This window comes from Sinocyclocheilus grahami, unplaced genomic scaffold (assembly GCF_001515645.1).
Source record: "Sinocyclocheilus grahami isolate Dianchi unplaced genomic scaffold, SAMN03320097.WGS_v1.1 scaffold313.1, whole genome shotgun sequence".
NCBI classification, from domain to species: Eukaryota; Metazoa; Chordata; class Actinopteri; order Cypriniformes; family Cyprinidae; genus Sinocyclocheilus; species Sinocyclocheilus grahami.
In genome coordinates this window covers 723,726-739,361 of record NW_015505492.1, presented here as the reverse complement: position 1 = coordinate 739,361, position 15,636 = coordinate 723,726, and the positions used below count along the sequence as shown (strand labels likewise).

General features: G+C 36.2%; 1 protein-coding gene across 2 annotated transcripts in view; it reads right to left on the bottom strand.

Annotated features, from left to right (window-relative positions):
* Positions 1-448: 448 nt before the first annotated feature.
* khdrbs2 (KH domain containing, RNA binding, signal transduction associated 2) overlaps positions 449-15,636 on the bottom strand; it is a 36,791-nt gene continuing 21,603 nt past the window's right edge. The window contains exons 4-10 of one of the 2 annotated variants that reach the window (XM_016294149.1): positions 14,664-14,746; positions 14,493-14,551; positions 11,794-11,880; positions 9,891-9,938; positions 5,743-5,865; positions 2,066-2,157; positions 449-1,806 (exon numbers count right to left, since the gene is read on the bottom strand). In XM_016294149.1, the coding sequence (XP_016149635.1) occupies positions 9,916-9,938; positions 11,794-11,880; positions 14,493-14,551; positions 14,664-14,746 (252 nt within the window). In that variant the 3' untranslated portion in view covers positions 449-1,806; positions 2,066-2,157; positions 5,743-5,865; positions 9,891-9,915. The remainder of the gene's footprint in view (positions 1,807-2,065; positions 2,158-5,742; positions 5,866-9,890; positions 9,939-11,793; positions 11,881-14,492; positions 14,552-14,663; positions 14,747-15,636) is intronic. The other variant, XM_016294150.1, reaches the window with a different exon arrangement.

Here is a 15,636-nt window from a genome sequence, read left to right as displayed (position 1 = left end):
ACATATAGGACAAACCAGCATACATTTTCCAATATTAAACTTTGGATGAGGAGTATATTTTAAACTACTGTTATTGTCTTCACCTTTGGATACAAGTCTGATCTAGAGGTGAAAGTACTGAAAATATTAAAGCAGGGCCTTGCAGTCTATTGTTCCAGCGCACCTGCCAGTGATTTCCTTGTGAACCTGTAGACCCTGATGGGGTTCAGGTGTGTTTGATTAGAGTTGAAACAGAACACTGCATTATGGGAACAGTTACTCAAGTCTAAAGATCGAAGCACATGTCTAGAACTGAAATAAAGACTACATAAGACTTCATGCATAGGTATGTTTCAAAGCTTTATTATGTACTGTGCAGTATAAAACCGTGTTGCTGCTCATGATTTTATCTGTGGTACTTCTATGCATTACAATACATGAGAGAACTCACTTTTTTATAGGACAGGTACTCTTACTGGAGCATTACGATGAAGGGTATTTTAATTTTATTGTGGGTGAGTTCACATTTCTCACTATTGAGTCTCAGAACCTGGTAAGCAAAATAAATAAATCAAAGCACTTCCTTTATTCCCTGTACAACATAGTTTACAGAGAGAACTGCTAGATTTGCTGACAACTGCTGAGTGAAACTGGCAGTAAACTGGTTTCAGATATAAAAGACTTATGACTAGAAAAAAAATGTTTAAATGTTATCTTTACTGTTTTAGTCGAGATGTGTGTTTAAGTTCTTATTTGACAAACCTATAGACCATTCTGTAAAAACTATTGATTGTTTTGAGGTATACGCGTTGAATCCTACAAGCTTTTCACATTCTCCAGAAAGATGCTGTTTCATTTGTAGTCATGAGGAAATTGAATTTTAAAATTTGGTCTGAGCTGTGTTGATAACTTCAAGGGCACTTAGATGGTGTTAAATGCCACTTTAAGAAACATGATTGGATGTTTTGAGATTTCCACTGCAAGGAGAAAAAGCTCAAAACCCATTCAGCTGAGGAACTCAAAGCATTAATGAGAATATGTGTAGATTTATACACCGGATTTTGATTACATACGACATTTCAATGAAGATGAGCCTTTGTGTGAAATTCACTTACTGTATGTATTGTCTAACTGGTAAATAATTTTTGAAGCCTCAGGCTTTGAAAGCACAGGTTCTGATGAGTAATATGTGCTGTATTTCGATACTGCTAGTAATGGCATACGAAGAGCAAACTGAGTCATATGCTCACAGATGTCACTGTGGCAGAAAGCACAGAAACAAGCTGCTTCTATAACCCCAAAGATACAAGAAAACTGTTGCATAAAGATATAAGTATTTAGCTGTAAGTGGTTGTATATCTATCAAGATTTAATGCACCATGTTAAACCCTCTCATTTAGCTGTCATTGAGGTGACATAGTGTAGATGACGTACTTAGACAAAATGTACTCCATCTTCAACAGCCATTTAATCCAATTATGTCCTTTTTTTTTTTTTTTTTGTCCTGTGGGATAAAAAAGATTAAGCGAAAAGAGGATATATGACCATAAAAATGCAAGAACTTCCAGCATAGCATTGTGCGTGAGAAAGGATTTAAACCTGAAAACAATGTTAGGCTCAACATAGCCTCATATTATACCACAATATGTGGCATGCCTTATGTTGCTATATTGATCTTAACACCATAATGCCATATTGAATTTATGGGTCTTTGAAGAATTCAAACTGGATGTGATACAACTTGAAGGTATCTGCTTGGACCTTCTACGTGGTCTGAATGAGCCAATCCAGGGTGAGGTCCATCTCATAAGACGCTGTTCAGATTTGCTGAAAAAGACAAAAACATGCATCTTAGCTTAGACAAATTCTCATAAATGTATCTTTTTGACTGGGAAAAATAGGATTATATTACAGGACTCTATATTCTACGTCAATACATAGCAGCTGGTCAGCACCATTTATTTATTTTTATTTCTGATGTGATCAACCGGTGTCTTTTATTTCATTTTACTGCAGTATCTAAAAGCTTTCTCATGCAGTCCTTTTTCATCTGTCACAAACCAAGTGTGACTTTACAGTGACTTACACAAGATTGATACGCAGTGGTCATCTGTGCCCTGCAGTGATGTTCAGTCAAGATCAGCTCTATTCAGATCCATGGAAATGAGAAGTTCAACACTGGTGGGGAAAGAAAAGAAATGGAGAATTTTATGTGTGGATTCTTCACACCATTATTTCTGGTGCATTTTTATGCTTTTCCACCAACATCTGCCAATACAAGAACATTATCATACACAAGACAGCTCATAAACTGTGGGCTGAAACGCATCTCGAGCAATGTCGGCAGTGACCTCGAGAAATCGCAGTTACATTGACAAGCATCTGTCAGTTGGATGCTGTTGTCTGCAGCCCTGCAATTATCTTTGGTTTCCAGAGCAAATCCCTCAGTCGACTTGCCAAGTGTGTAGTGTTACCATAATGGCAGAGAATAAGAGAGCACAAGTGCACTCCTGCAAGCAGATGGTGTCATTGTATCACTGTCAAACCTCTGAATTTTTAGTCTGACTGCATTAATTGACTCTTCAATCATAACATAATCTTCACCGCTTTTGGTGCATAGCAAAAAAAAGCAAGCATGAGTATAAATCAAATTTGTTTGTGAATCATAAATACAATTATAAATACAAACTATTACTACAATTAGAACTATGCATTATGAGCAGTGGAGCATTTTATTAAGGTTTGTCTGGTTATGTTAGGGACACCGTAACTAGTATTAGTAGGGGGGGAATTATGAGGATATAAAAATTATTTTAATTTATAATTAGTTTCATATTCTGACAAAGTTGGAAGCAACATACAGTACACAGTTGATCCCTTGTACTTTGCACAGCACATGAATGGGAATGCTAATGGAAAGATTTCTCTATGACCTCCTTGTTTCAAATGCCATTTTCCACAAAGATTTCACTCAAAGTTTTAAATGAATCACTTATTGTCTTGTTTTCAAATGTCCTTGAATCACACCAGAACAATTAACTTCCTAAAACAGCTGTAATTTGAAAAGAATTAAACAGATGAAGAGATGGGTGAGTGGTAAACTGATTACATGACAACAGCAAGGCTCCCTGCGCTCTGAATTCACAAACAGGCGCTAGGCACTCTGGGAATGTGGCCCCTAGCTCACACAGTTATAAGCTCAGCATGAGAATGGCTCGGTGCAATGTGTCTGCCAAAACAGCACAAATAACGCTGGAATCCATTATACCCCCATAATACTAATCAGTTGAACACCAAAAATAAACAGATGCTATGCAAACATGGCTCCATTTTCTAGGTGATGTGTTCAGGAGGGACTACAGGAGTGTGATTTTCACTAGAGGAGACGGGATAAGTCACAAATGCATGTCTTCCTAAAGCGTATGGAGTGCTTATTAAATGAAGAGGAAAGTTCTCTATAATGAGAAAAGTGGGACTACTGTTAATTGAGATTCATTAAAAACTAAAGGATAATTACATTGCGTCTCGCATGCTGAATTGAATATTTGATTATCGCACCATCAAAAGTGCTGCGGTTTTGAAGCACAGCTGCGATATGGCTGAGTTGTGCTGATATTCAGACCAGAAGAAGAGCAAGTGTAATATTTTTTCAACAGTTCAATAAACACGACTGTAATATTGAGTAACTCACATTTGCACACAATATTGCCAGTTACTTTGTCAATATAAAACTAAAATAGTTACAATTGAAGCAGTTGCGTTTCATTTCTGTGGTTTTGAACATCAATTAAGTGAATGATTCAATGAATTGCACTCATAAAGACACTTGTTTCATTCCTGAATGAATCAGTGATTTTAAACAAATCATTTGAATGGATTATTCACTCCTATTGGTGTATCTATGAAAACTGTAGAAAAAGTTGTTGAACAATCTGTAATATTTACTGCATAGAACAGCAAGTGCACACAATATTGCCAGTTACTTTGTCAATATAAAACTAAAATAGTTACAATTGAAGCAGTTGCGTTTCATTTCTGTGGTTTTGAACATCAATTAAGTGAATGATTCAATGAATTGCACTCATAAAGACACTTGTTTCATTCCTGAATGAATCAGTGATTTTAAACAAATCATTTTGAATGGATTATTCACTCCTATTGGTGTATCTATGAAAACTGTAGAAAAAGTTGTTGAACAATCTGTAATATTTACTGCATAGAACAGCAATCTGTCCATCTGAAACACGGACAAAAGCAGAGTGCTACTAAGAGTAAAAGTCCTAGAAATTTTGGCCTGTTTATTGGCTCTCATGGAATGCTGCTCAGCCAATCAAATTTGAGGAAAATAACTAAAGGCCTGTTCACACCAAGGACAATAACTATAGGGATAACTTTATCATTTAATTATCTATGAGACTCTAGAATGATAACATGGAGGAATTATATAATTGGAATCTCTATAATTTGAAAATCTTCAGCTGATGAACAATAAAAACACTGACAGCCATTTATAATCCATCCAACATTAAAGGGGTCATATGGTGCGATTTCAATTTTTCCTTTCTCTTTGGAGTGTTACAAGCTCTTGGTGCATAAACTAGATCTGTAAAGTTGCAAAGACTAAAGTCTCAAATCCAAAGAGATATTCTTTATAAAAGTTAAGAAAAAACCATGGCTACCTAAAACGGCTCGTTCTAACACGCCCCCACATATCTACATCACTATGTGGGAATATTTGCATAACACCGCCCAAATGTTCACGCAAAGAAAGAAGGCGTAACTTTTACTCTCACTGTAGTATTGTTGCTGCTGCCGCCATGTCATGAAGAAGCTGTGTGCTTCGTTGTGAAAGCGAAACTACTTTGTTTGGTCTTCCAAAAGAGGACGATATCCGCTTCGTCATGCCTGGAGCTGATCCGTGCTGGTCGCTGAAGGAATACATCAACTTAGTTCTGTGGATCGCCGGATCGGCTTTCAGAAACAATACTGTACAGTATGTGGAAAATAATGTGTTTTTTTTACTTTAAACCACATAAACACATTTCATTACACCAAATACACAAAATAATGTTCTTTTTAGCAGCGTCATATGACCCCTTTAACAAGATTGAGCATTTAAAGGGGCAGACACTGTAGCACGCATACAGTACAACAGATGTTACTGTGGATACTATAGTTATCTATATAGTTATTGTTCTCAGTGTGAACACCAAGAACGATAACTATAATGATAACAATATTAGCATCCACATCGATGCACAATAATAATTTTAAGTGCGCTGCAGTTATGTTGTCTGCCTCTTTAAATGCTTGAGCTCTTTAGGGTCGGGTGGATTCTAATTGGCTGTCAATGTTTTTTTTTATTATTCATCAGGTGGAAAAAGAATAGTTCTGAAAGATATTCCACCAATATCGTTCCTCTGTGTCATTATTGTTATAGCTGTGATCACAGAATTACAACAATTATTAAAACTTTATACTTATAGTTATCATCGGTGTGAACGGCACTTAACTGTTGTATAATCTAATATACTGTTATTATAAGTAATATACGTATAATAATATATAAACTAAGGCTATTATAAGTAAAGGCAGTTTACTTATTTTTCACTAAGCTTTCAGTACACTTGTAAGAGGCAGGTATACACAATACTCTATATGTAACATGAAATTGCATCTGTCCTCTCAAGGAAGTGTGGCTTTTGTAATTGGATGTTGAAGTGCTGCGGTTACGCTTTCCATGTTTTCAAACACACTACTTACCTGGCATACAGCATCTGTGCACAGACTGTTTATAAGCACTTCCTCAGCCAAATGAGACGGAGCCCCCTCACTTCTCACTGATTGGTTTTTATCAGTATGCTCCACATATCGACTGCAGAGCGCCTGCAACGGTAGGGAAGAGATGTTACTCAGGTTAAACAAATGGAACATTTAAGGAGAGGCTGGGAAGGGATATCCTACTCTCGGCAGCATAAAAGGCAGAGATATAGCTGGATATGTGGGAGGACTTGGTGTCAGAGAACTGCTGATGATATAGTCATACCCTCCTCAGTGATAATATGTGTGTCTAAAATCTTGCCTGAAGATAGATGAAATAACATGAATATGAGCACAGTCTGACAAACTGGTATTTGTTGAAGAATTAATAGCATGACACGTCTCTTTGCCTCAAACCACATCATGCAGTTGTTTCGGCTGTTTTATTTTTATACACCGCTTATGATTCATGATCTACTGAAGAAAAGGCTGTATCTTCTTTCACTCTCCTCCACGCTGACTGTCCGATGGCTTAACGTAGGTAATGATTACATCTCGCATTACATTCTCAGGCTTAAATAAAAGCTACAAGCTTCATTTAAAAGAATTTAGTGGATTTATTTTCAAATCTCTACATCGTCTGCACTGATTATTGATTATGGAAAAGTAATGGAGGCTGGATTAACTGGTCTCTTTCCATTATCCACGTTCATTCCTGAAGGACCCTCTGAAGAGGCTATAGGCGGGAGGCTCACACACTCTTTCAAGCCTGAGTCATAAAAGTCTGTTTAATTCCCATGGGGGCAATGTCTTTAAATGAGGCACTACATTGTGGGATATCAACATCACATGAGTATAAAATAAGACCACCATTTAAAAGATGAAAAGACCAACAGACTCATCATCCCACATTTCGAAGGTCTGAATGCTGCTAAGAAATTGGAGCTTGTCGATTTCTCTTTTTGTACAGTTAAGAGCTTTGTGTCCTTAACATTTGTTTGTCTGCTCTCCTGCTGTGTTAAACCCAAAGGAACTGAATTACAGGACCAGCATGAAATGTGTTAAAGCACCATGCTGCCTAACAAAATTTTAACATTCATTCTTTGTTTGGAGCTGGCTTATATTTGTCCTCTTTATTTTTAGTTCTGATGTGCTGATATTACTATGTAGATGTTAATAAAATGCAACTAATCTTAAAAATAAATAAATATAAGCAAAATTGTCAGTAGCTGAGGAAAGTATTTTATGTACCAAAAACAATTTTTTGTTATTGTGCCTTTGTATTGTTGTGAAAGTATCCTTAGTTTTTAATATCATGGCTACACATGGTTATTTTTTTAACCCAAATGCTGGGTTAAGCCTTTTAAGCCATTTTTGGGTTATTTTTTCAGTGTTTGGGTAGTTTTTGTGTTACCCAGCTCCTGGGTCAAATGTAACAACCCAGTGTTTGGGTAGTTTTTGTGTTGAGTTATTTATCGCGGGGATTTTGCGTCTTCTCTTCATGAGAGAGCAGTTCTAAGCACCATCGAATTGATGCATTCTTCGGTAAAATACAGGTATGTGTACATTTTGTTTTATCTATAAAATCATTACTGTGCTGTATATCGTTCAATTTTATGCAGAGCAACATACAGGTGGGCGGTGTGAATCACCTTTAACGAGTGTCGCGTTTTTTTTTTGCGAAAGTTGGAAAAGCCTGATGCTTTGCATAAAATAAATGATTTTGTTCATAAGGATACAGAATATAATACTTTGGATGTTAAAACATGTCCTCAGAGCTGTTTATTGTTTGTTTATTGGCAGGTTATGGAGTCACAGCATGTTTCGGCTATGAGTGAAACGCAGGGCGGCAGTCCGTTAGCAGTTCCCCGCCGAACACGACTCCAGCTCGGGTACGAGAACACGGTTATGGTGGAAACAGAATAACAGAGACTGGTCGATTACACGTGAATTACTTCTGTTTAATGTTGAATTTTTCTTCTAATGTTTGTTAAACGAGTTTAAATATAGGCAATATGTATAGCCTATTAAAAACTATATAAACAATGCTGTAAATGATAAATAAAGGAAGTTATTATGCAAACCAGTGGTTGTGTGGAGTATTTTAGAAAAGTTCAGAGGATTTAAGTTAATCTGTAAACATTGTTTAAGTGTGAAGTAAAACATTTGCTAGTAATATAGTAAAAATGAATAAACCCATTAGCTGGGTTAAATAAACAACCCAATTTGCTGGGTACATTTAACCCAAGGTGGGTTCTGTCCTATATTTACCCAGCCCTTGGGTTAAAAACAACCCAAATTTGGTTGTTTTTAACCCAGTGTTATTTAGACTGTATATTAAAAGTTGCTGTTTGGGCCACAGCTGTATTTTTTATATATATACAAACAAATAATTCTTATTATGCGAAAGAAATGTGATGATGATTCTAAAGCTCTTTTGTTCAAACGACTCTCCATCTCTGTCTCTTGCTCTCTATGTGATGACCAACTCTGTCATAGAAAGCAACAGTGATTTTCAACAGTGATGGAAACTCCACAAGTATTTGACAGCAAATTGAATGTCTTGTGTGTGAATTACAGACACCCAACAGAAAGCATCATGCATTAATCTGTTATTGTCATAAATGTATTCTTACTCACCGCAGAAAAAAAAAAATCGCAAAAAGAAAATGCATTGTGAATCACAGAAGACCAGATTTAACAGCCTTAAAAGTCCAGTTGCTTGTTACTAATGAATCTCATTAATTCACAGCACATGTGAGATCAGTCATAAACTGATATTTTTTTCCTATTAACCACCTTTACGTTTGCATTCAAAATATCAGACCTCATGCACTCTCTTTCACCGTGGAACACTGTATAAAGACAAATGATATATACATCCAAGCTTCAAAACCCTCTGCTGACATGTTCATGCTGAAGGCACTACTGTGAAATAGCAGAATCGCCACCTGTGTGCCACTGATTCCAAGACAATGCCCATTTTAATTAGCAAGCTTAAAGCCATTCAGAATCATACCAGTCCACAAATCACAATACCATAAAAACGATTTCAATAATGAATAATCCCTTTTTCATTACATTTAATTACACACTATTTTACACAAATTTTATATAACGGTTGAAGATTTATTTCATGCATACCATTAACGATCAAAAATCACAGCAGTGTTAATGCGACTAAAACATCTTTGCCATCGTTTCCATTCCTATTACCTTTCCATTCTCAAATAAGCCATCTGATAAGCATCAGTGATTTACTCATCCTTTGTTGGCTTACAAATGGCTCTCTGTGTGAAAAAACGCATCTGTTTGAGCATGCCCCTGTCTTGTCCTTAATTAGACTATAAAACATGGCTGACCTCTACAAAAGACTTCCATCCATCAAGAGAACCAAAAAAATGTCAAAATTAATAGAATGACTAATATACGCATTTTGGAAGCCCCAAGCATTAAAAAAAAAGCTTAAATCGATATTGAAAGTGTTGTGTTTAATGACTTTACATTTTTTGTTTGTTTCTGATGCGCATAATTGCCTTAGCAAAAGAAAAAATAAACCAAACAGAATGAGTCCCAACGAATATTGTGTTTTTGTCTCTTGTTGCTGTTTACATGCGGGGATCTCCTGCAGCATATTTAATAAAAAAAAAAAAAGTTAATTACCCAAACGTTCAAAGCATTGTTCCTGAAGGCCACATTTCACTCGAGGTCATACAATCACTACTTAATATTTTAGTCGTGCAATTAATCTGTGCGTAGTGTCATAAGTCTATATCATACTGGGTGGGTTTCTGTCTTCAAGCTATAACCCAATAGGATGTTTGTGTTACTTGTTAAATGGTTTATTAATTGTACTGTCACAACAAAACATTAGTACATTAGTTTGAAGTAAAATTGTTTGCTTTATTGTTTTGTCTCACTCTAAGATAGCTCTATGGTACATATAGGTGTATACTGGGTGTTTCCGATGTAGCATGACAGATTTATGCCAAATGAGAGTTTCCCACCTATATGGCTGAAAATGAATGGATGTATGGACTTCCATAATAATACAAATCAGGCAACAAGTCATAATAAACCCCAGCAAATATACACCTAAACTATATTTGAATGCATTTGTTATCATGTTTAGAGACACTTTTGCAGCTTACCCAGTCTGACTCAATCCACTGCATCTCAGCTCACAGAGAGACTGGTACCTGTTGGAAGGATCAATCAAATTTAGGATATAGATTTTGAGGCGCTATTAGTATAATACACAAAATGAAGTAAGAAGAGACAATGAGTAAGACTACAAGTCAAAACAAACGTACACTCGCATGCACAAATAACAGATGGATTGAAAACAGTTTGACAAAGCATATGTTACTATCAAAAAAGTAAACCAATTTGTGGGGCTGGACAAAAGCTGTCGGAGCAGAATATGATTTGAGAGCAACCATCTTTTTCAGCGTGTCTGGTTAAAAAACTTAGTTTAGCTGGTCAGGTATTAAAGATCAGTTTTAGCTTCTTTTAAAAGATGGATTGTTAATTGTTTTTTCTTCTTATGTGTTAGTAAGTCATTTTTGATGTCACTAGTTAACTTTATTAGCGGATTTAGAGGGCCGAGGCATTTATTTGGGGTTAGTGAGGGCAGGTTTACTTTTTGAAGTATAAATAACTTAATTTATGACTGGCATTCGCAACATTAGTTATTATTAGGGTTACCTGCTTAACGTTTAGTCATCCTTTCGAAGTCTTAATGCGTGTCAGCATTCAGTTCTAATAGTCACAAAAAAGAGTTCAGGTCTCTATGGGGCCTTCAATAGTGCTGATATTTAAAAGCATTGGTATTACAACACAGATGCAGCCTTCTGATGTTCATTAACATAAATAGCAAAAGAGGAAAATGTACTGTTGGTAGCAGAGATGAAGCATTTTAACTGGACCCCATTCACTCCTGTGAGTGATGAAACAGTGTGAATATCAGCCATATTCACATTGGCTACAGTGGTTAACACCAAAGACTGAAGGCACTTAGAATATCTTATTGGAATATTGGGACGTTCTTACCTCCTGAATCTCCATATCATTCTCAGAGTCACGTTAGCGCAGACAAGTCAGTCCGACTTATTGTTTAATAAGCTGAAGCTTAAAGAGTGTGTTAAAAAAGATTCAATTTATTGGTCTAAACAGTTGATTTCCATTAACATGTTAAACATTTAAATGACTAATCAAGAGTCAATGAACAATTTAGAGCTAAATGTTAAAAATTATTTAACAAAGTTTAATTCTATTAATTAAGCTTATCTATTATTACACAAAATGACTTGACAACGTTTCTACGGTTCCTTTTTGTGGCTTTTCTTTGTTATATAGATATCTATAAAAAAAACATATTATCCATTTCCTCAGGTCATACAGGCATTTAGTACTAGAGACAAGTACGTACCTAATCTAATTTTACAAAAATGATCTCATCTTTATTAACAAATTATAGCAACACAAGTTTAACAATTATGATCACCTATTTAGAGAAGCTTGCACAAGGCGCTTTACATCCTTTTTATTACATTTTTATGTACAAATACAAGCTACACACAAAGCAAAGCACTTGGATGTGGCTACATACATAGCCAATTGCTTTCAAACCCAATACTGATATCAAAATTAAATGTACAAACTCAGTATTTACCATCATCAAATCAAGAAGTATTACGAAATATGTTATGTACAAAATGAGTCTCTCCTCATACATTTTTGTCTTAACGCAATGTGTGGCTAATTCCATGCTTTACATTTGGGGGACAAACAATGGAAAACTAAAGGAAGGAGCATTCAATGACAAAAGTACACTGCCAAATCCTAGCCAGAATTAACGTTCATAAGGTATCATACAAAGAAGTCAACAGTTTCAGATAAGAAAAGGGACCATGTTGCTCCCCCCCCCTCCCCAAGGTTAATGTGAGTTTAAAAACATGATTGACCTATCACTTAAAAATCCCATTTTAAATTTAGTAAATAAGGTTGACGTTGTATGGAGGTCACATGATCTGGAGCACCTTTAATATCTACCATAGGGGTGATCTCTGTAGCCCCCTCGAGTAAGTCTTGATGCTGGAGCTTTGAGGTTGGGCCGCGATGATGTCCAGTCCTCTTCTGCTAAAAGTGGAACGATTAAACAGGGGAAAAATATAGAACTGCTTACAACAGTTGCAACAGACTTCATTTAAAGTATTTTAGAGAAAAATGGAATTTAACACAAGTGAATGTAGATGTTACGAAGGAGAGGAGCCTCTTTAAATGGTTGAAATGCGATGCTATGATGATTTTTATGCTTTTTTTGTTCTAAACATTACAAAATGATAAACTGAGCACCAGCTGATCATCTTACACATACATTTCAATAATTTATTTAGAGCTCCATTCCCGTATCCCATCTAGGGCATTGCATGTTCTCCTTGGTACATTATCGTAGATTTGAGAAAAATACAATGTCACATTGCCCTAATTATCAGTTACCAAAGGCAGAGCAGATGAGGCATGAACTCCTGGCTGAGCTCACAGTATGACCCTGCTGTCATTTAAATACAGTATGTGTTGGGAGCCGATGCTCCATTAGGTTCTCTGAGTGTGATCGCTGGGCCATTGAGGAAACAATCAGCCCGCCTTCAGGGCAAAGAACCTTAACCTTCATTGTTGCTAACTACCATTTCACAGAGAAAGGAGGAAAAACCATTATACATCATGACAAAATCCCTTTTATTCTGTGTAATGATCACTACCGCACAAACAGCCCTCCCTCACTCACATTATATTTAAATAGCTTTTCCCCTTAGTTCCTCCTCACTGTGAAAAACAATCTCTGCTCATTGCAATCTTATGAAAGTCTGTTTCCACCGTGAGATACGTTAAAAATAAGAAATAAAGTCACATTGTGAGGTATATATTGTTACAATTACAAGAAATAAATTCATAATTGTGAGATCAAATGGTCCAATAGTAAATAATAATGATTGATTTGCAATTGCAAGATATAGTCAAATTGTGAGGAAAAAGTCACATTTTGTTATTCTGTATTAAGTCATAAAATTGTGAGATACAGTGACAATTACAACAAATGAAGTCACAATAGTGTTGTCACATTGCGACAAAAATTCACTATTGTGAGACAGTCACAATTACAACAAATGGTCACAATTGTATGGTCACATTGCAAAATAGTCACAACTGCGAGATATAAAGTCACATCGCAAGAAATAAAGTCAAAATTGTCATACAGTCACATTGCAAGAAATAGTTTCACACAATTGTGAGGCATAAAGTCACATTGCAAGAAATAAAGTTGCAATTATGAAAAAGGAATTACTTATTTTCTTGCTGCTTTGAAACAGTTGCATAAAGCGCTATATAAATAAATGTGACTTGACTTCTCATCAAGTTGATCAATTATGAATCTAATGTGTCATTATTCAGCTCTATTTAGTTTAATGTTGTTTCAATTCAGTTTAATAAAAGGGTCAATGTTGCAAAGTTAGTGTCATTATCCAGATCAATTCAGTTCAAGTTTTGTTCTTATCTGAAAGTGTAGTGAAGTAACAGTGTAGTTAAATCAATAACAGGGGTGCGGGAAGATGTTTTCGGTTGGGGGTGCTGCGCTAGCATCACATGTTCATGAGGATTAGGCTAATCATCCCATATAGAAAACATCACAAGTAAAATGTATCATGTTTATAAAGATAAACATGGGTTTATTATAGCCCACTTACAATTTACATTTCAGAGATCATTACAAATAAATTATTAAATGCTAAAACTGAATAAATTTAAATGAACAAACTTGGCGTTGCATTTGCAACCATGTGAAAACAGGGGGTGCTGCAGCCCCCTCAGCACCCCTACTTCCCGCGTCCCTGATCAATAATATTACTAAATATTGTCTTTTAACCAAACAGCTGTGAGAAACAAAGCTTCAACTGTAAAACTTAAAGACACTGTGCAATAGGAAGTCAGAAAATCGCTATTGTGAGATACAGAGTCTCAATTACTGTTTTGGGTTTTTTTTTACTCTGAGGTGGTATGGGCAAAACCTTTCCTAACACAATGAAATCTTGGTTTCAAGCCAAGAAGTGGCAAAACGTCAACTCGTTCCTGTTAACATTTTGACACTCCACTGCACAATTTGCCACAATGCAAAATGAATGAGCAGGCACGTACACAATGGGAAACTGGCATCAGAGGAAAACAACAATCCATGCCAAGAACAGAGGGAATACTGCATCAAATGTAATCCACAGAGGGCACATATTCAAAAGCCAAAGTAATGGCTGAAAGGCCATTCTGACTCTGTTGGTGGGCCTCAGCAATGCCTCCAGCTCTCTACTGGCTCAAGTCCACATTTTCAAGTGCATCTTAAAACCCAGCCCTGAAGCAGACTAGTAAGGTAAGATGGCAGCTGCTGTGGCCTGGGCCTCTGTGATTTAACAACTGGCAAATGCCGCTAGGTGTTTTTCCTTACCTTTAGCTCTGAAACATTTAACAGCAATATGGAAAATGAATGAGGCAAAGAGGTTTCTCATTGGTGTGGGCAATGTGCCATGACTGAGTTTCAGCCCGCCTGCTATGCAAACTACTGCTATGCAAGAGGATGTTTCTCTTTGTGGTGCACCATTCAAAACGGATGACCTAAAATCCTAATAGTTTCCTAGTAAGCTAAAATAAAAGTGGATGAAAAAGTTATGTTGTTTTAGAAGAACTGTAGATCAGATGCTTACCATAATTGTTGTAGTCTTCATCATTATTACCGTGTCCATATTCATAATATTCTGAGACACTGTAGGAGGGAAAATAATTCTTATGAGACATTTTGACAGATTCTTAGAGTCAAAGTTAAGCATTAATTAGCTCATGTTGTGACAAAATGTCTTTTAAAAATAAATGTGCACCTTTTCTGCTTTTTGCACTGGTTGCTGTAGTTGTCATCATAACTCTGGTCATCATATTCCCCATCATAACCATCATCGTATCCCTGAAATCACAGAAACACAAAAGAATAATCACAGAGGGCGACGCTAGAGGACTGAATCTGTCTCAAAGCAGCACTCTAATTGTTTAGGGTTGAAAAATCAATGTTTAATTACACCACAATAGGATTTCTCTAGTAAATATACTCCCAGAGTGGAGGACTGGCACAGCTGAATCATGTCCAACAGAAAATATTGATCAATGAGTGACAATTGTCTCATTTGCCATGTTTGAAGACAAGTGGATAATGCTTAGGTCGATCAAGTATTACAGACAAAAGAAACAATAAACAGATTAAAACTTCATGATGAGATGTTCAGGAGATCCTACATGAGTCATGTCATCCATACACTTTTTCTTACTCTTTTTATTTTTTTAAGCTTTCATTGATATTGAATGAAATTATTATTTTTACAATGCACATACGGAATATGCAGCACATTAGAATCTTTTGGGAAAAAGCATCTGAATGGAACATTCTGTTTTGCATAAACAAATGGAGCACATTTGTATGACTATTAAAATTTGTTTGTGTCATCTACTGCTCCAGGTTCAGAAGATTTTGAACAATGGTCGGTGCATCCCATGTCCGTAGCTGGCAGAATTAAATCTGTAAAAATGAATACCCTCCCAAAGTTTATGTATTTGTTTCAGTGCATTCCCATTTTTCTTTCTCAATCCTTTTTTCAGAAACTGGATAGGTTAGTTTCAGAGTTTATTTGGAATAAAAAGACTGCTAGGATTAGCAAAGCACTTCTTCAGCGACCTAAATCTCTGGGGGGTATGGGCTTACCCAATTTTAGACACTACTACTGGGCTGCCAATTTCAAGGTTTTTCCAATACTGGTTAAACCAGTCCCAGTCGCAAAGCTCACCTATGTGGCTTGCCATAGA